The sequence below is a fragment of the Arvicola amphibius genome, chromosome 2 (assembly GCF_903992535.2).
Source record: "Arvicola amphibius chromosome 2, mArvAmp1.2, whole genome shotgun sequence".
Lineage (NCBI taxonomy): Eukaryota > Metazoa > Chordata > Mammalia > Rodentia > Cricetidae > Arvicola > Arvicola amphibius.
In genome coordinates, this window is record NC_052048.2 from 136,148,413 (window position 1) to 136,168,314 (window position 19,902).

At 44.4% G+C, this 19,902-nt stretch overlaps 1 protein-coding gene across 2 annotated transcripts; it reads right to left on the minus strand.

Annotated features, from left to right (window-relative positions):
* Positions 1 to 9,928: 9,928 nt before the first annotated feature.
* Ppp1r17 (protein phosphatase 1 regulatory subunit 17) lies at positions 9,929 to 19,202 on the minus strand. 2 transcript variants are annotated; one of them, XM_038317809.1, is made up of 4 exons: positions 19,109 to 19,202; positions 16,480 to 16,632; positions 15,162 to 15,314; positions 9,929 to 10,008 (listed from the first exon to the last, which is right to left on the minus strand). In XM_038317809.1, exons 1-4 carry the CDS (start codon positions 19,200 to 19,202, stop codon positions 9,929 to 9,931), a joined length of 480 nt encoding a protein of 159 aa, XP_038173737.1. The 2 variants fall into 2 exon arrangements, with proteins under 2 accessions (XP_038173737.1, XP_038173738.1); XM_038317810.1 differs by lacking the exon at positions 16,480 to 16,632 and having other exon boundaries at positions 19,109 to 19,190.
* Between the last annotated feature and the right edge of the window lie 700 nt (positions 19,203 to 19,902).

The following is a 19,902-nucleotide window of genomic DNA, read 5'->3' on the forward strand; positions in this document are numbered from 1 at the left end:
TGCCAGCACACACTCACCAGGACACCCCTAGACAAATATCAGCCAATCAAGGGCCCTGAACCTCAGAAACCCCTCACCCTACCTCTACTACTATAAAAACCCAACTCTAACTGAGCTCGGGGCTCTCCGTTTATTCCAATATGTTGGACATGCAGAGAGACAGAGTTTGTAAACTTGTATAAAATAAAGGCTCTTTGCTTTTACATGCGGGACTCAGTCTCCTTGTTGGCTTTTGGAGAACTTCACAGATTTGGGCATAACAGTAACACTTTGTCTGGCATGGGTCCATTTTGGTGCTCAGTAAATATCTGTTGATTGAATATGATTAGCAAGACTTACGGTAGAGTCTAGTACTCTGAGTACAAGATCATCCGTGCAGTCTGATGGATGAGACCATAGGTTTAGACCTGTCTTTTTGAGCAGGAAGTGAGACATCCACAGTAGCCAGGTAGGACGTGGGCCCTGACCCAGGCAGGAGTACTGGGAAGAGACAGGGTTGAGACTGGAGAACATTCGAAAGGAATGAGAAACTGGGGAAGGAAAAGAAGAGCAGGAAGAGGGCCAGATACACAAGTGGCCCACTCCAGAAGGCTCTCGTAAGGAGAAAGACAGGGCACCTTGCAGCGCTTTAGCGCAACTATTACCTGGGCTTGAATTACAAAGTCACGACCTTCCCCTTTCCTGAGACACCCTCTCCTTCCTCTGGGTGTGATCCTGTGATGCAGAAACACCATCCCACTGCTGAAAAATCACCTACTACCAGGCAGGTGGTCAGGAAGCATAATTTTGCTTTGCCTTCATTGGGCCTAACTTTATGTAACCCTAGAAGTGGCTGGGCTCTCCCAAGACCAGGGGCATCTCACCAGGTGTCCGTGTGTGATTTGGAGTTCCTTCACTGGAGACTTGCTAGTCATGGCTGCAACTCCTAACTGGTTCCATTATCATTTCATCTCTTGTGTTTCAAATGACATTCCTGAACATGCCGGTGACATGTTAAGATGGCTTCCAACCTGACGTCCGTAGTCTTTATTCTCTCGCTCAGACCTACTGCTTGTTATACTTGATTTTGTGTCCAGCCATAAAATCTCAAGTTAGGTCCCAACTTTGTATTGTGCGGTATGGTAACCACATCTCACAGGAGGCTGGTTAAGTCAAAATTAACTAAAATTAAACTCTGAGTTTAATTTTGCGAGCCACAAAAGGCTCATGCCTACTGCAACGGGCAAGACTGCTGTAGAACATGTTTGTTCTTGTAAAAAACCTTATTAATCACTGTTGTTTCAAATACGTATTTTCTGGCGTAAGGATTCTGATAACAGAAGAGACGTTGAGAGTAATATGTCTCTTGGTAGGGCATGCAATCTCTGCTCTAAAATGTTCTCTCTGTTGACACGTTCCCCTGTCCCTTATATCAGAGTTTCAACTTGAGACAAAAAAGTCCCAGAGTAGCCTCCTCTTTGCTAACCCCCACCCACGCCCTGTGCTTTGCACTATGCCGAGGAACACCTGGACCGGGGGTTGCATGCATCCCCTGGTTCACACAGATAGTCATGCTATTGAGGGTTTACTGACATGGCTTGTGTCTTTAAACCTCTGAGGCAAATCAAATATATTCCCTTTCTCCTCAGATAATCTACCAACTGATAGAAACTTCATTTCAGGGTTTGGTGGAATCTGGCATTGGTTTTTTTTGCAACTCCTGTCGTCTAAGGCAACCCCTTAAGGTAATAAAAGGTATAAATATTTTTACTTTTGGCACGTGTGTGTTGCTTCTTCACCAAATATCTAAATGGAGAAAAACTAAAAGCATCCTCCTTGTTTCAGGTCGTTAGAGCAGCTCTAGGAGGGGATTTATAGCCACACAGTTACAAATTATGAATGTGCATTAGTTCAACAACTACACCCTGTTGATTTGCTATTTAGTTTTTTTATTGTTGGCTTTTTGCGCTGCTCTACAGGAGACTGGCTGCAGATTTGGCTGCTACTCAGAGTGAGTAGTCACCAGGGATGTTGTTCCTATTCAGAAATGCACATGGTAGATCAAAGACAAAGATCGCAAACTTGCATATTAAAACCCATACATTACCCACACAATGAAAACCTGCATCCCACTCCACATGGGAGACTTGGGGCTGGAGGATGCTCAGGTTGGAGGCAGTGAAGGAGAGAACAGAGCTACCTAATTACCCAGGTGGTGCTTTCTGGTCCCCCCTGAAGAGTCCTAAGGACCTCCTCAAAGGCCACCAAGTGAAGTGTGTACGGAGGCAACCAAATGGAGGGCAGGCTTGGGACTGTTCCCATTTCTCCACCGTGGTACCTTAGCTTTTATGTACGCCACATGCTAGACTTCTAAATGTGACTTTGTTTGAACAAAAAAAAAAGCCCCCAGCACTTGACAATGGAGCAAAATGCTTCGCTGTGGGGCAGATGTTAGTGGTGTGGAACAGGGTTGGAGGTGCTGTGTGGCATTTGCTTGCTTCCTGAGTAGAATTTCAGAGCAATGAAACTGGGCAGAGTTGCATGACTTCCAATTTCACTTGATGTGAGATTTATGCTTAGTCTGGGTGTCCAGAATCGACTAGTAGCTGCAGAGCGTGGCACACAGCTCTGCCTCCTTCAGATGCCCATCTAGGTTTGTGTCCCGGGTGCCCTTCCTCTCACTCCCAGTATATGCTTAAAGGAAGTGGGTACAAAGAAAATGCGTTCCTCCACATCCTTTATAAGCCTCCTGCAGTAAGGACATGTAGATGGTGTCCCCATCTGCTCAGCCTCTAGTATTATGTTAGTACTTAGAGCCCCAAAGACAGTCTACAAATAGCCTCCTTTCCTTTAAGCTGTTCCTGAACCATTATGCCATCTTAACATGATGGGAGTTTTCCTGATGTTTCAAACCGGGAGGGTTAGGATTTTTCTCTGTACCTCGTTTTCTGTCCTTGTGCCCTTGTGTGTAACAAAGGAAGGAACAGCAACTGTGGTCTGCTGCCCTTGTATACTGTGACCCTTAACCACTGGTGAGCTTACTTTTCTATCTCCACTGACTAAGATTCAATCCTGTGCCATCCCTCCACATGGCCAGGGTCTCTAGCTGCACGTGTATGCAGCCTGTGGATTAACCTTCTAAGACGTTGGGTGGAGGAGTACTCTGTTTACCACACCGCATCTATGCAGTTCAAGGACTGGTATGGGACCACCACCAGGTGACCATGTTCAGAATCAAGGGCTTGAACTGAGCGAAGAAAGTTCTGAAACCTAGGGAAGCCATCCAGTTTGTAAGGTGAAGCGGAGCACAGCCAACAAGGACATTTTCACGCATACCTAATGATGGATCTACTTTCTAATACAGTGATAACATAGTGTGAATGATAAGCAGTTCTCACACGTGGATTTAATTGAAAGTGTTGCTATGATTTAAATATGAAATTTCTTCCGTGACCCTAGATACTGAATGCTTGACCTCTAGCTGGTGGTGCTATTTCAAGACATTTAGGAATACTTAAGAGGTGAGGCTTTACCTGGATAAAATAACACACTGGGTTAAGTATGGAACCATATCCTTGAAGGTTGCGCTTGACCTGTCCCTCCCAGCTGTTGCCTTCCTGTCTACTAGGGAGGGAAGGAAAATCCCTCCACCATTCACTCCTGCTGCCCCAATGGTCTGCCTAACAGCATGGGGTCAAGTCTTTCTGCTTTGCTTTTTGCCCCAATTCTCATTGGAAACTTGGCTTAAAACACCCATAACTCGTTGGCTTTTCTTTCACACTGTGTTCTCAGACGTTTTGGTCATAGCTCTACATAAGCAACCAAAACATAACATTGGTATCAGGGAGCGGAGCTGTTGCTGTGGTTAAACCTGACCGTGTGGTTCATCAACCACTGGACGTGGTTTATAGAAGAATTTAGAGCATTTGGAGGCATAAGAGAAAAAGCCAGAGTGTTGCAAAGAGAGCATCTTGATGGGGAATTTTGGTGGAATCTTGGAAGAGGAGAATGCAACTAGGAATGCAGACAGAGAAGGCCGGGCTCAGGAGGGTTCAGATAGGAATGAAAACTCGACTAGGAATTGTGCTACCCACTGAGGGCTCCAGAGCATGAAAATGTAAACCTATTTCCTGGTACTTTCAAGATGAAATGGGGTTTAGAAAGCAGACCAGCTTGCTGTGGGTGATATTTACCTTCCAATCCACCATGATGGTCTAGTCTGTAGCTGGAGTTCGTAACCTTGAGATCCTGCAGTTATTCAGACGGCAGCAGAGCCTGGAGCTGCCTGGCCTAGCTATTTACTCCCCTGATGACGTTCTGAAGTGTCTCCACCACCTTCCATCTTTTCCCCAGTATAGGGGCAAGTGTTGTAAAGGCAGATAGTCTCTCTACTCTTGGTCCTTTCCCAACAGTGTGTGTGTGTGTGTGTGTGTGTGTGTGTGTGTGTGTGTGTGTGTGTGTAGGGGGGGCTAACCAGTTATAATGAGCAATCCCAAAATGCAGTAAGAACTGTGAAGTAAAGAGTGTGCTATTTGGTGGACTTGATCTGGTCAAAAGAAAAGGGAGAGGGGGATTTGTTGAACTTAGGAGAACAAACAGGACTTCACATGGGTAGTGAGAAGCTGCAGGATTTGGAAGAAGGCAGAGAGAGACAGACAGAGAGAGAGAGAGAAAGAGAGAGAGAGAGAGAGAGAGAGAGAGAGAGAGAGAGAGAGAGAGAGAGAGAGATCCTCAGCAGTGATTAATGTCACTGGTGCCCACAGCTGAATGGAAAGTGCATCCAGCTTGAGATCCCTTCCCTTATTCTAACAAGAGAAGGCAGTTAGAAGGTCTAATATGATCAGATTTGCACATGGAAGGGTCTCTCTGGTGTCATAATAAAGAATGGATGCTTCAGAATTAGGATAGAGTCAGGAGACAAAAGAGGCGTTGTCATACCCTAAAATACGGTAGCCAGTAGCAATGAGTCTACTTGACCTCTTAGGAGTTCTGATTCCTTTATTTGTATGCATTCAAAATTCAGGATATAAAGGGTGTATTAGCTACTTTCCTCATTGTTGTGGTGAATTACTCCCCCATCCCAAAATATCTAAGAGGAGAAAGAATTATTTAGCATCACATATTCAGAGAGTTTAATCCACAGTGTATTGATTGTTTCTGGGCCCATGGTAAAGCCCAGCACCGTGGCTATGGCAAGAGGTGGAGGAGGAGGTTGTTTACCTCATGAAAGACAGGACCCAGAGAAAAAGGCAAACAAGAAGATGCCAGACCAAGAAACAATCCGCAAGGGCATGACCGATATTGACATTCTTTCTCCAGGCAATGCTTCATCTCTTAAAGTTTCCAGAACCCACAAAAACCGAGCATTCACACAGCAGCAACAGAGGACATTTTAGAGCCAACTACAACAGAGGGTGACTGTTAAAAGCTGTCCACATAATTGACTTCTTTCTGGAAAGATACCTTAGCCTCCATTGCTTCCATGGCCCTGCTTCAAAGAAGAGTCTTAGAATCCACACCATATGAACACACGGACAGTACTGGGCTAGTCAGAGACCTGGACTCTCACTGGGGCTGTCTTGACTCTCTGTTCCCTGGGTCTTACTCGGTGTCTTACAAATTGGTATTAAGAACTAAATTAGGCACATAGAAAAAAGAGCAGACAAGGACTCAGAGAACATTGTTTCTCTAAGAATACAATTCGTGCAATTCAACTGGCAAGAAATGAAGCATATATCGTTTCTGTCTGACATATAATCATGAGGACAGGAGGGCCTACAGTTAAGTTTAGCTTTTGTTTGTTTAGCCAGCTCACAGGCAGACCTTCAACATCAAGAGGAATAGGTACATTAGGGTGAACAAATTTGTCCTTCATTTCTTGTTGCCTTTTATTTCCTGTTTTTTTTGTTTTTTTTTTTCTCGTCACTTCCTTTGAGAACTCTGTCACACCTCGCTGGAAGGACCTGATACTTTAGGTTCCAAACAGCTGAGATTGGGGAAACCGCTGAAATTCAAGGATTTCTGGTCAGAAAAGATCCAGGTTCTGGGCAAAGTTCTCTCTGCCACCAGCTGCAGGGTGAGATAGCGATGGAAAGATGTCCATTGGGCCTCTAGCTAAGAGTGTTTCTAAAGGACTGGTAACTGATTCCGTGGACGAAAGTACTTGTGGCCAATCTTTACAACCTGAGTGTAATACCGGGACCTCACATGGTCGAAGAAGAGAACAGACTCCTCCCTCCTGTAAGTCTTCTGACTTACATATACTTCACCACACACACACACACACACACACACACAGACACACACACACACACACACACACACACACACAGTAATGAAAGTAATTTTAAAAGAATATTTCAGCATTGAAACTTTGGAGTTGAAAGCCACGTGTTGTTCACATGGAACCTATCCTACACTGATAACTGTGTGGACTGACAGAGAACCCCCCGGGGGCACTAAGAAAGAGTGTCCCTGGGACAGCAAAGTCCGAGGGCAAAGAAATCCTTTTCCGGCTTGGCTGCAGTTGTACGATGTGATAACAACTGCTGACATGCAGCCTGGAATGTGAAACTGGGTTTTAACATGTATTCAGGGGTATGGAATAGTGTTTTGTTGTTTTTGCCCGATTGCCTCCTCTCTATTCCCATACATTCTGTGCTTAGGATTCCACTTAGAGCATCCTGGAATTTTTCTCGTCTTAGAAAACACTCATTCTTTTCTTCCCGAGAAAGGTAAGTTGGCATCTTGGAAATTCCCAGGCCAAGCTTGTTTCCAACAACACGTAAGTTCACCTAATGCCATTGAAGTCTGTCTGTATTGGAAGAAAGACCCCAATTGGTGCTTTTGAAAGAGACCTAACTCTCACTTGTGGTGTGTCCTTATCTTAGGGACCTTGGGTCCTGAGAAGATGCCTTCAAAGAGAAGACCTGTGCTCAGTCTTCTGGCTTGACTTGGGTTCAAAATCTTGTTCAGAACACCCAAAGATGATAGATTGAAGGAGATCCCAGGGGTCTAGGAGCCCAAAACCTCTTGTGAATATCACGTTCACACTCATGTTTCACAGTGGCAAGGAAGATTCACTCACAGGCAATGACAGAGGTCCCACTAACCCCATCGGGTTATCAGCCTGTTAGTGGGCAAAAATAACTCCTTTATGAACTTATTTTCACAACCACGGGCTAATGGAGTCTCCTCCTCTTTAAAGAAGGCAACGTGGGTACCACAGGCTGGGGAAAGAAAACTGACCCAATTGCAATGAAAAGAAAATCCTGTTCTCATTCTTCAGAATCCTGTCTCACCCCGACAGCACCTGTCCTGACTCTCCCGGTAATAATTTGGCATTAGCAGCTGGCTGTGTGACCCCAGCCAATAACTACTAATGGCTATCTGGATGGTGCTTTTAAGAGAGAGCTAATTCTTACACGTGGTGTGTCCTCCTCTCCATGAGTTCGGGTTCAGTGACAATGCCTTCAGAAAGAATGAATGGCCAGTGGCTTCTTCAGTTTGAACCTGCTTTCTGGATGGCACTTGAAACCCATTGCTATCAGCCCCATCATTTGCTCATAGGATATGCCTCACCTGATCTGCTATCCCAAAAGGGGATAAGGGGCTTGCGGGAAGTTTGACTTCCTCCCACAGCAGCCAGGTTTGGCTGCACTTTTTCTGGCTTTGCTCCTTCTCATAGAGCCTGGGACTCTGTCACAAGGGCCAGCTTCTCCTGAAGAGAAGACAGTGCCATGATGGCTGCACAGGCAGCAGGGCTCTCCCCACTTGAGATCCTTCAGATACGCAGAATTAATTCTTCAATCCTGGTCCCAGCTCAACACTAAGGCAACTGGCGTTTGTCCATGGAAAGGCTCTGTCCCTGCTCAAATCCTCCCAACCTACAGTGGGTGGGCACTTTAGCATACAAAACCCCTGCTCTACACCCCGATTCTCAAATTACAAAGAGAGTAACATAAGGACCATCATCCTTATTTTCAAACTCAGAGCTCCACGGATTTACTCAGTGTCACACAGCTGGGACTGGAATCCAAGGCCCGTGCTTTTAGAACAGGCAGTTTCTCCCCACTAGAAATGATAGGTGCTTTCCCAAGCTTCTAGGAGTCATGAAGCGCACGCTGCAGGCATGACTGCAGGCGTATTCCACGTTCAAACAGAACATCTAATAAGTAAGAGTGCATCTGTTTTTCTCAGTGAGAAACCTGCAAATCATTCTGTTGTTGGTGCACCAATGCTGCTCTTCACGTGCCTGGAATTGCTTTGGACTGCTTTAACACTCTGCAGTTGCCCTTTTCATCCTTTATGCTTCAATCGGCAATGTGGTCACAGTTTTATGCTCCTTTCCCCAAACTGGAATTGCTTGGATCAAATGGCAAGAAGTCCCTGTGAATAGGTTGTATATCATTACTAACTTATTCTGCTAGGGCTCTGAACTCCCAGAAAAAGGTTGAAGTCATGAAGGTTTAGACTTCACTTATCATGAAGCCAATGGGTCAGTAGCTAGGGTGGGACAGACCTCCGAAAGGGGTGCATGCATGCCTTCTAGTATTGTGTACAGAACTCAGTAGTCATAGGGTTGGCACATTTTAGTTAGAGCCTGGCCTGCCTAGACTGTCAACTCTCCAAACATTTTCTCAAAAGAAAATAAAATCTAGAATTCCATATAGATTTTCTGGATTTGATTCTTAAATATTAACAGCTAATTCAGGGACTTCAAAAATCATTATGGACCAAACAAAAACACAAACTAACCAAATCCAAACCATGCAAGGTTTGTGACTATTCATTCCTCAACCGTTGTTATTTATAATTCTAAACAAGCGGAGTATTAGCAGAGATGTTCCAGGACACAGATGTGTGCAGAAGCAGCTTTATTTCTAAAATGTCTTGCATCTTTTACATCCTTGTAAGGGGAACAGGAAGACAGGAAGAGTAACAGCTAGAACTCAGGTATATACAGAGCCGTCCCATGCTCCCCTTGGGTCTGAGCACTGGATCGTCTGCTTCTCTTCCATCTAATACTCTTCACCTTCCCCTTGGTGGCTGTCTGGTGAATGAAGTCTGTATGCAAAGCTCCCCACAGGCATGCAGAGATTGCCGGCTGCAGGGGAGCTCAATGCACACCCATGTTCACTAGATAACACTGCCTCCTATACAAGAGTGTACTGGAGCCTCAATAAGTGAGATGCTGAAAATATCAGAACAAACTTCAACTGGCCTTAAATTTTTAAAAATAAATTCTTTACAACCACTGATATTTATTTACCAGCCATTATTAACGACACAATTCACAGTTGTCAAAACAACGAACATAGTTAAGAGCTCTCATTGTTAACAATAAAATTAAATATAAGACCTTCTACATAGACCAGCACTCTCTGCCTCTGACGTCTTCAGCTATTGCACGGTAGACTGACTGCTCCCCCTTGAACCTTTATGGCGTCTATAATGACGGTCTTCAGAATGGGACCAGAGTTGGACTCACAATGTAGGAAAGAAGAACAAAAAACCATATCATCAGAACATTCCATGAGCTAGAGACCAAATGTTCTCACCAATCTAATTGGCTGCAGTGGCCTTGCTGGACTCCCACTTGGGTGTGGCTGATGCTCACTTGGACTCTGCCCATCCTCTCAACCAGGAGAAAAGGGTTCCCTTTTATCTGTGCTCTTCGCCTGCAGACACTGAGCTCTCTTAGTTTGGAAAAGTATACTTCTTACTGAACGGAAATAGTAGAAGTTCAAGAAGTGGGGCTGGAAAGCAGCTCAGGAGGAAAGATGAGGAGGTGACTGGCAATCTGACCAGTAGGTCTCCTGGGGAAGAGGCATCTAGATCTCAGAGTCAGACTAGGACAAAATGAGAGCAGAGACAAATCTATTTTTCCCTCTAGGTCACATAGGGAATGGATCTAACCTAGTTCCATGCGATCTCGGGGGAGAAGTCTTTAAATAGCTAGCTTGTCACCGTCCTTTTCGTCATCTTCCATGATCACTCTGGGGCTCTCATCTCCAAGCAGAGTCAAACCTGTGAAACAAAATGTAGACCTGCAATTCAGAATGTCCAACTGAAATCTCAGACAGCCCTGGAGCTCCAAGACTGCTCTCAAAGGCATAGTGACCCAGAAATGCTTCTGTATGGGGGAGGGAACCAAGCGGCCTTATTTGACCATCGTAGAGGTGCTCAAGAAGACACTACTCTTGATGCAAGGGGAAACAGAGGCCTAAGCCTAAGCATGGGGATAGAAGACTCGGGGATTTATGACTTACTGTCAGGGGCTTTAGTTCAGTCACTCTTTTTTTTTTTTTAATCTAAACTGGGCAAGGGTGTGTTGTATTGTCTAAATGTTCTGTTCTCATATTCATTACAAAGAAGCATCGTAATAATAATATATTTGTAACATACCTATCAAAAAGTCCCTCTATGGGTCAGTGAGATGGCTCAGGGAATAAAGCTACTTGCCATCAACCCTGACAGCCCAAGTCTGACCACCAAGTCCCGAGCAGTAGGAGAGACCTACTTCCTCTAAGTTGCCCTCTGACCTCCACAGGTCCAGTGGAGAACTTGTGCTGCCTGCCACCCCCAACCCATAAATACATATTACAAAAAATTTAAGGCCACATCTATGATCAGCTATGTTGACCCTTTGCTGTTTTCCATTCTATGTTTCCATCATTTGCTAGTTTATTTCTCTTTTGAAAGGAGCAGTAAGCCTCACAAACTCAAACCTAAAAGCACCAGAGAAAGTGTTGATCTCTGAATGCCTGTTTCCCAGCATCAGCCCTTGGATGAGAGAGTCCATGTGCATGAGAGCAAAGGGAAGATACCAGAGGACAGTGCGTTTCCACACATGGTATGGCCATACATTCAGCAATTCTTTACTTGGAAATAGAATTAAAATATTAGATGAATCGTCACTTAGACAAAATATAAAGTTAAGCTGTTCTTCCAAAGATTCCCTGGCCTGTGAAATTCAGAAGATTTAATTTCTTTTTTTTCTTATCTTTCTTTCTTTCTCTTCTTCTTTTTGGAGTGTAATTTTTCAGGGCTGATGATTTCAGAAAAAGACAACAAAGAAGACTTGGGTGGTCCTCCCGATTCGGTGGCAGTAGGGCCATTTTAAGAGACGACACATGAACCTGGACCAAGACCAGTAGTCTGGTAATTTCTGTCATTTCCTCTAGTCCCCAGCCATGTTTGCCAACCACAGCCCTGCACAGCCTGCTTTCACCCCTCTTATTAGAGACCTTCCAGTCCACACAGTGCTTCCCTGTGATCTGAGCTTGGGGAGTGGAGCTGGGCTCTGCGCGGGGCCTTTCCACAGCATTGGCTTCCGTTCAACAGCAACAAATTGATGAGAACTGTGTGTGGTTCTTAATGACTATTCACTTGATTTAAATTTTTTGTTTATATTTTTAACCAGTTAGCTAGTATTTATTGGAGGAGAGAAACAATTGTAAGTGTGGTTAAAGCTAAAGCATTTATATAAATCACTTAAAAAACACACTTGGAGAATTTTCTCTTATAACAGTGACATACAGTAAAATGTTTTATATAGAATTAAAGCTAGTATGGCAGGAGCATGTAGAATCAGCTATGCTAATGGACTTTGGGTAATTTAAAATTGGCAAAAGAAAACCATTTAAATTCCTATGTTCAGCAGCTTTCTATTTGCTTTGGATACCCTTGAAATGTAGGTCTAGAAGACCCGGGCCAGAAGGTGGGGAGAAGGACCTGGGTCAGCAAGAATAGCAACAACATGCTAAGTGGTAAAGGCTGGCCCTTCCTGAAGTGGACCAACCTACCCACAGAGGCACAGGACATAATCACATATGTTAAATGAGCTGACATTATTATCAACACATAAAACATTGGTTGGAATATTTTATAAGGGAAAGATATGGGATGTATTACGTTTGGGCTCTTAACAGGGCTCCCAGTTGCAGGGGAGGTCGGGAGGTGGTGGAGTCATCAGGATGCAAGTCTATTAGAAGGAAGTGAGATCTCTGAGGACATACCCTCAAAAGGCATTGCCACCCCATCCCCATCCCTGTCCTTCTCTTTTCTTTCCAAGCCACTACAAGGTGAAGGGCTTTGCACCACCATACACCTAACTTCGTGATGTTCTTTCCTGTCTCAGGTTCAAAGGCAAAAAAGCCAAGCAACTGTGGACTAAAGCTTTAAAAATCTGAGTCAAATAAAACCTTCCTCTCTTTAAGTTTGCTTTCTCGGGTGTTTAATCATAGTTTCAGAAGGATGATTAGTACTGGAGCTCAACAGAGTCTTGGCTCTTGGGGTGTCCTGTTCAGAGAATCCACATAGGAATGGACACGTGTTACCTTTGGTCCTTGCTACTTCGAGGATTTGAGGACAGCTTAGTTTGAAAAACACTGTGTGCTGTGTCTCCCTCCTGGTTTCTGTTCTCCTAAGGAGTCAGAGCTATGTCCCTGAAGGCAACGAGACACTAAAACCAGAGCTCTTTCCTTGGTCATCAGGTACCACTGAGGAGCTGACTCAACCCACCCCAGTCTCAGTTTATCCAGTTGGGAAAAATACTTTGGTTTTCCTATAGGGCTCAATGTGGCAAGAGAGACTTGGGCCTTCAATCCCCTTTTCCTGGTAATTATTCATGTGTGTGTGTATGCATACATGCTTTTCAATTATATATGTGCATAGAGGCAAGAACTATATACCAATCATCTTTTATAATCACTCTCCACTTTATATTCTGAACCTGAAACTCAACAATTCAGCCAGTTTATCTAGCCAGCTTGCCTTTGATGCACCTCATCTCTACTTCCTGTGCCCTGGGCGTGCAGGCAGGCCTCCATGACCCCAATGGAAAGCTGGGATCTGGAGATCAAGACTGAGGTTCTACACTTCACGCACTGGCCCACCCCCCCAAGCACAGACCCACATTCTTTAATCTTCTAAGAATACCCTATGAACCTCTACTGAAAATCAGTGTGCACCGCAGGAATCCTTGAGCAACATCCAACTTCCCAGCAATCCTCCACAGCCGCCACCTTGCACCAGACTCAGACATAGTGAGATCTAGCAAACTTCATTTCCTTTCTTTCTGTATAGAGCAGAATTTAGAGTTTAGGGAACTTGGCTCCTTGTAAGACGTTAGTGTGCTGGGCCAAGGTCTCTAGTCCTGGGTCTTTGTGGGGTGCTCAGCATGCTGCTTCTGAGCAGGGTCCCACCTAGACATCATCCAAACTTAGTGATCTAGCGATCTATATTCTCCACAAACCTCAAGTTGCCCTGACAAGGAGACACCTGTTCTCATAAACCAAACTCAGGGAATCTTTCCCCAGAATAGGCTTGTGCCATCTTCAAAGGAGGGTCTTCCCTTTCTAAACAAATGCCCTGTTTAGATTTCTGACCTGCAACTGTCTGGCTGGTGTTCAATGTTTTCTGCTTCATTATCTCCATTTTGCTTGGGTCTTCCTGCCACCAATGTAGACTAAAGTTCTTCTGCCTCTCTTAAGCAGTGCTTGATACCTGTTTCTGACCACTCACAACCAATGCTCCCTGTCATGCAGTTTTTATGATGGAGCTCTGGCAACTGTGGGCCAAGTTTAAACAAAGCTTGGGCCTGACAGAGAAGCAGTAGGTGGTCCATCCAGGCAGTTGGACTTGTCAGATACTGCTCGTTAACCTAAGGGAGTGAGATGGTTAGCACGGATTTCGAAGGGAGAATCAATCTTTGTCCAGTTTCTGCTTGCCAAGGGTTAATGAGAGATGTCTCGATGGTGTGTTTGCCTGTGAGTTCTTCTCAATAGCCTTATTGGAACCATCATGCATCTTTCTGAATACCTGCCAAAGGCTTCATCCTTTTCAGCTTAACAAGCATTGCGGTTACTGCCAATTCTGTACATACTCACAGACTCCAGAAATAAAGAACATCAGCTACTACAGCATGGAAAGCCAGGACCGGACAGCAACGTCTGCCCCCGAAGGTGCTTACAGCAGACTGACTCAAAGAATTTCACAAGGTCTACAGAGCCTTTGTATCTACAGCACGTTGTAGCCACTGCAGTCCTTGATAGGCACTTTTGACTCAGTAGGGAGGCTGCTTCTTTGGGCTACAGATAGGATGTAGGTAGCATCCATTCTCATGGGATTATAACTCAGTATTTAGAAAGGAAAGCATAAGCAAGCTTGCACAAAGATGTAAGATTTTGCGTTCAATAGAACTTTCCTTCCTCGTCTCTCTGGTGCATTCCCTTCCTCGCTGGACTCCTCACTTCACTTGCCTCTGCAGGTATCAGACGATCTGTTGTTGGTTGTGTGATTATGGGCTTTCCTCCGGTGCGGATTCCCAGAATCTAAGTACCACCAGACGAACTCGCAGGAAAAGACTGAAGCTAGTGTGAGTCTGAACTGCTGAGTACTCTAAACTTCCCACGCTGTCAATACATGGGGACTATCTAAGGAGGTTGCATCTAGTTAGAGGTCAGAACAGCTAATTTCCAAAGCTGTGTGAGCTGAGCGAGCAAGCAAGAAGGCAAGCAAGAGAGTCAGAATCTAATCAGGAGTGCACTAGCTTCATTCCCCACTCACTCCCCAACGTGTGTGTGTGTGTGTGTGTGTGTGTGTGTGAACTTCCCAGGGACATTACACGTGTGTGTGTGTGTGTATGTTTGTATGCACGCGCACGTGTGTGTGCATGTGTGTGTGTGTGTGTGTGTGTGTGTGTGTGTGCCTATGTGATCTGACAGGTATTAAGATATCTATCTACACTTGGGCATCTTCTCTCTCTCTTCCTCCATCTCTGTCTCCTGTGGTGAAAATTCGTCCACAGAGTTGAGGAAATCATCCATCAGTCCTAACATGCCTGATCCCCCGTAAGGTGGGGAAGCAGGAATTGCATCCTCTTCTCAAGGTCCCTCTGACATTTCTGTTTCCCTGGCTCAGGGAATTTGACCAGGAAAGCTGAAGCAGGAGTTATTTGTGAGTCTCCTCCACCCCCAAGTTGTCTCTGGGGAACTGCCAATGAAGGAAAACCTGGAAGGCAGCAGTAACTGCACTCTTCCCTGGGGGCACCTGAGTGCAGAGCAGCTTGCTGGGCCAGGACACAGGCCATGCCCCTTGCACCTCCAGATGGTGAGGCTCTTCCAATCTGCTCCCACCACTCCTGTGAATGTACTGTAACAGATTTTTTTTTTATTTACCTGCAACAAAGGGAGGCATGTGCAGGGCGGGTGTGTCTTTTCTCCTTGGCCTTTTCTGTTCCATGTCGGCGTTGTGAAGAGCTGGGCCTGTTTTGCCCTTTGGAACTCTCTCTGGAACATCATATCTTTTAATTAAGTGTTCTGGAATCACACCTGCATGATTAGAGGAGCAGAAAGAGGAATAGGGTCAAGTGGACAGTTTCTAATGCTGAAGGTGTGTGCATCAGTACCTAGCGGGCTGGTACCTGGAGAAGGAACACACTGTAGCTTTTCAAAGGAAAAGAAGTTTCCTAAAAGACAGCGAGAATAGGTTTTATTACTGCATGTTTTTGATGCCCGGTGTAATTTTTTCATTGAGGAACTTGATATTGCTGCCACTGTCATCTATCTCAGGAAAGAGAGGCAGAGAAATGCCTCTTATCTGCCACAGCTGATCCAGAGGTGGAGGCAATCTTTCACATCTAGGAGAGGGGTCATACTTTTGTCCTGCAAAGTTGTGGTTCATGCACATTCATCTCTATCACTTAATCATCCCTCCACCTTCGCTGGCATTCACCCAGAGGCCTCCTCTGTCGAGCAGGAGAGGCGTTGGGTAGTGGTGATTCTCCATCATGTTTCTGCACTAGCTCCTCCTATGAACCTTTCCACAATTACTCCTCAGACACAGCTTTGTGCTTTTGACCTAAGAACTTCCATTATAATGTTACTGCTGCAAATCTCACCCAGGTAAGTACTGTTTGTTTAGTGTCCCTTTAAACATGTTGTGACTAGGAAGGATACAAAGTAAATGGCCAAAAGAAAAGGAGATGGGGAAGGAAAAGGCATAAAACTGCCGGAGAGTAAGCCTACCGAAAGACACACTAAAATGGTGCAGTGGAAATGTTAATTGTCACTTTGTTTTTCTGGACCTGGTGCTCATTCCAGACTCCTCCATGATAAGCTGATACCTGGGACTGAGAGGGACCCATCTCATGTGGTCCTCCTCATTCCTCCTCCATCCTGATTCCACCCATGTCCACTGGATATAGGTGCTCATTGCAACTTTAGGAGCTTATGGAGACCTTATTCTTTGTGTGTTGGTGATGTCACATCTCATAAGCCTGTGATTTTGAATTTCCAAAACTCAGGACACCTCCTTGTCACCAACCTCTACTGCTACTGGGAGAAAACTTCTTCTTTGTGGTCTTCATATTCTACTCCACTATGTCAATAGTATTCTAGAATTTAATCCACATGTTTAAAGAGATGGGATCTTGGGGATGGGTGCACCTTGTCGGCGGGTTCTTGCAGCTGTGCAGGGCGGTATCTTGCCCCTTACCTGGTAGGAAAGGTGGGATGTGCAGTGCAGGCGTGTCTTTCCTTCTGGGTTTCTTCTGCTCTGACTCAACATTCAGAGTGGCCTGTGCATTCTTCCCCTTCCTTTGCTTCTGTTTGAGGTCACAGTCCTTAATGAACTGGTCTGAAAGGTCATCTGGTTTCAAAGAGGAAAATTAGTTTTGTTCTTAACTGCATCTCTCTCCAACATATGAGCATTAAATGGAAGTTGTACTAATCTGAGTTCACATCCTTCGTCTCATTTGTTGATTCTAAGAACTTGGGACTTAATTTCTAGGCATGTCGATATCATCTCCACTGCTGAAGTGAGGAAGATGTTAAGTCTGTATGCATGAGTTTTGCATCGGACACATGCCACCTGTTCAGTACCCCATCTACTGTGCCGTTGCTCAGCCCAAGCTTCCAGCAGATCAGGAGGAAGCTCCAGCATTGCCAATCTTTCTTCATTAACCCCGGCCCTGACTAGCCTTTCTCATCTTCTGAATATTGGTAGCATTTTTTTCTCAGGTAATATTTTAAAGAATGATATCACTATTATTTTTGCTATGACTTTGTGTTTTTAAAAATCATTTCAGCAGCCTTAAATACATATTTATTCAATATGTGTTCGAACGAATAAACTCAGATGAACTTATTGTATAGAGCTCTTCTATACAGTTGAATGAAGCTACAAAATAAAGAACCCACACGTTTTCTCTAAAAGCTCCTAACCCTGGCCTGATACAGTCTGAGTATACCCAGAAATATGAAAGAATATGGAGAACTGTGAAGTTAACACACCCTTTCAGCATGTCCCCGCCCACCTCCTCTCCTCCTTTTCCCCCTTGTTTGTCCTCCTTTCTTTAACTCCCCTCAACCCACCCCAGAATTCTCTGTGTAGTCCAGGCTGACCTTGAGCTTATGATATTTTTGCTTCACCCTCCTAAGTGTTGGGGTTACAGGTGTGTATGGCTATACCCTGCTCCCACTTCCCTTCCCTTCTTTATGTGTTTCCTTGGGGAAATGTTCAGATAAGCTTCTTTAAAATGTTGAAGATTAAATATGTGAACATTTCACTTCATTTTTATGAGTCCAGATGGACCCGGTGTCACTCGTTATTCTATTCAGACAATATTTCTTAACCTCCTAGTATCTGTCAGGCCATTTATTAGATTCTAGGGATAAAATGGTAAGATTGTTACTGCCTTTGAATAGCTTACTGTGTACTGGAAAGGTCTTTCATAGTCCATATGTTTAAGGAAGTTATACTAGAAATATTTAGTAGCCATACACCTTTGTGCTTGAATACAACCATTACTATAAGTACATAGAACTAAGACCAGATGGCATGGTTCTCTTTGGTGACACTGAATAGTAAGCTTTCTCTTGAACTGGAAGACTTTGATGATGACGTTACCCAACAGTCTCAATCTAATAACACATGTCAAGGCTATCCTCTGTGAGGGCCCTGGACTGTGTGACGTTCGCACGCATAAGAAAAGGAGGTGTGGAAAGATTTTACTGACTTCACTGTAGCATGTGGGTGCAGCTTCTCCATGTCTACTGTTCAACATTCATTCCATTCTTGCACAAATTATCTCATTTAATCCCCACACTAAGCCTATAGTTATTCTATCCAGTTGGCAGATGCGGCCAGGTTATTGATAGGATCAAGCTAGGCTCTTGGAGCTATTTCTCAGCTATATAGTCTATCTGGTTGACACTGTAATTCTTCAAAGTTGTTACCACATAGTGGTTTTGTTCCCCTTCTCTGTGTTATACACACTATAGGTATTGATTGAATGTTGTTGCTCAGGAAGGGTGCTGCCCCGCTGTGAGGTCTCTGGGGGCATAGTTTGCATATGAATCTGCCAGGGGTGAGCTGCCATCCAAACCCAAGGTGCCCAGTATGAAAAGCAAGACATTTGTTTTAATTTTGGCCTTCATTTCAATTGTGATTTTCCTTATTTTTGGAGGAATTCTGAACATAAAATATCTTGAAGGCAATTGAGGAGAGGGGAGCTGAGACGAGTCATAACCAGACGAGGCATTAACAAAAGCTATGAATATGCAAAAGGCCCATCCATCAAAAGTCTGAGTGTCTCATTTTTAGAAATGGGTAGAGGCAGAAATGTCTCTGGTGTTTTCATTACAAAGGTTATGCAAAAAGTCAGTTCTGGAAAGGAAACAGATTGACAATAAAGCAAAAAGGGCTATTTAAAATTCTGTCTCGATAGGCAAAGAGAGATATTTGAAATATTTTATTGGCACTGCACACGGGGTTTAAGTGTGCTGGAAAATACTGGAAACAAGCTATACTGCCACATTCCATTTATTGCCTCAAAAACGCTCTGCCTGGGATTGTCACATCCAAAACACAGGACAATGCTTCTCTGCCTCTCTCTCTGTCTCTCTCTAATGTGAATGAACTTCTCCCCAGTACTTCGGCTATTATTTACACGGCAGACCCCACAGACCCTTGGCTATTTGCCTGTCCATCTGGTATAGGCTGCCACCAGAAGGCGCAGGCGATCAGGTTTCAGGGGGGCCCTTCTCTCTGACTCGCCTAAAGGCAGGATGGCCAAGAACCCTTTCCTGGCTTATAGGACAGGCATTCCCAAAGGAGCGTTTACCTGAGAGGCTGCAGTGAGGATCGAACTTGTCCAGTGTGTCTTCGGAAAGCTCCAGAGGTGGAACTGGCTCAGTGGACACCATCTCAGTGGACATCCTCAGTGAGGCAGGGGAGGAAGAGAGAGAGAGAGAGAGAGAGAGAGAGAGAGAGAGAGAGAGAGAGAGAGAGAGAGAGAGAGAGAGAGAGTCCTTTCCAGCACTGGAGAAATTAAAGGCAGTAATAAGCATGTAAGTACACCTTCTGTTCATTCATTCAATAAATAGATTAAATGCTGAGTGATTATTATTGTAGGAGCCAACTCAATCCTATTTTGCAAGTCGGCTTCTCATAGTTAATTGCTAAATTTGAAATGTAAACCAAAATCAAATGAAACACACACACACACACACACACACGCGCGCGCGCGCACACACACACCTACACACACACACACAGTCTCTCTCTCTATTAGAACACTTACTGTATATCAAATGTTCATTATTTGTCTACTAAAGGGTTCCAGAATCCAATCAAGTCAAAATTAGAAATGAGCTGGGCTAAGAGTTAAAGAAAACATCAGCCACATATCATGTGTATTTTCTGTGCTGAGTTCTGTAGGGTATGATTGTATCCATATAACAGATGAGGAACGAGAGCACACCAGTTCACAATTAATTTAGCCATCATATGTCTTAGTTAAGCTTAGATCAAAATCTAGTCACAGTAAGTTTTAGGCACTTTAGCCTCTTAAAAATATAGCAAATCCTCTGAACCCAGAGTTGACTAAGGCTCCTGGTCCTCACCACTGTAACTTAT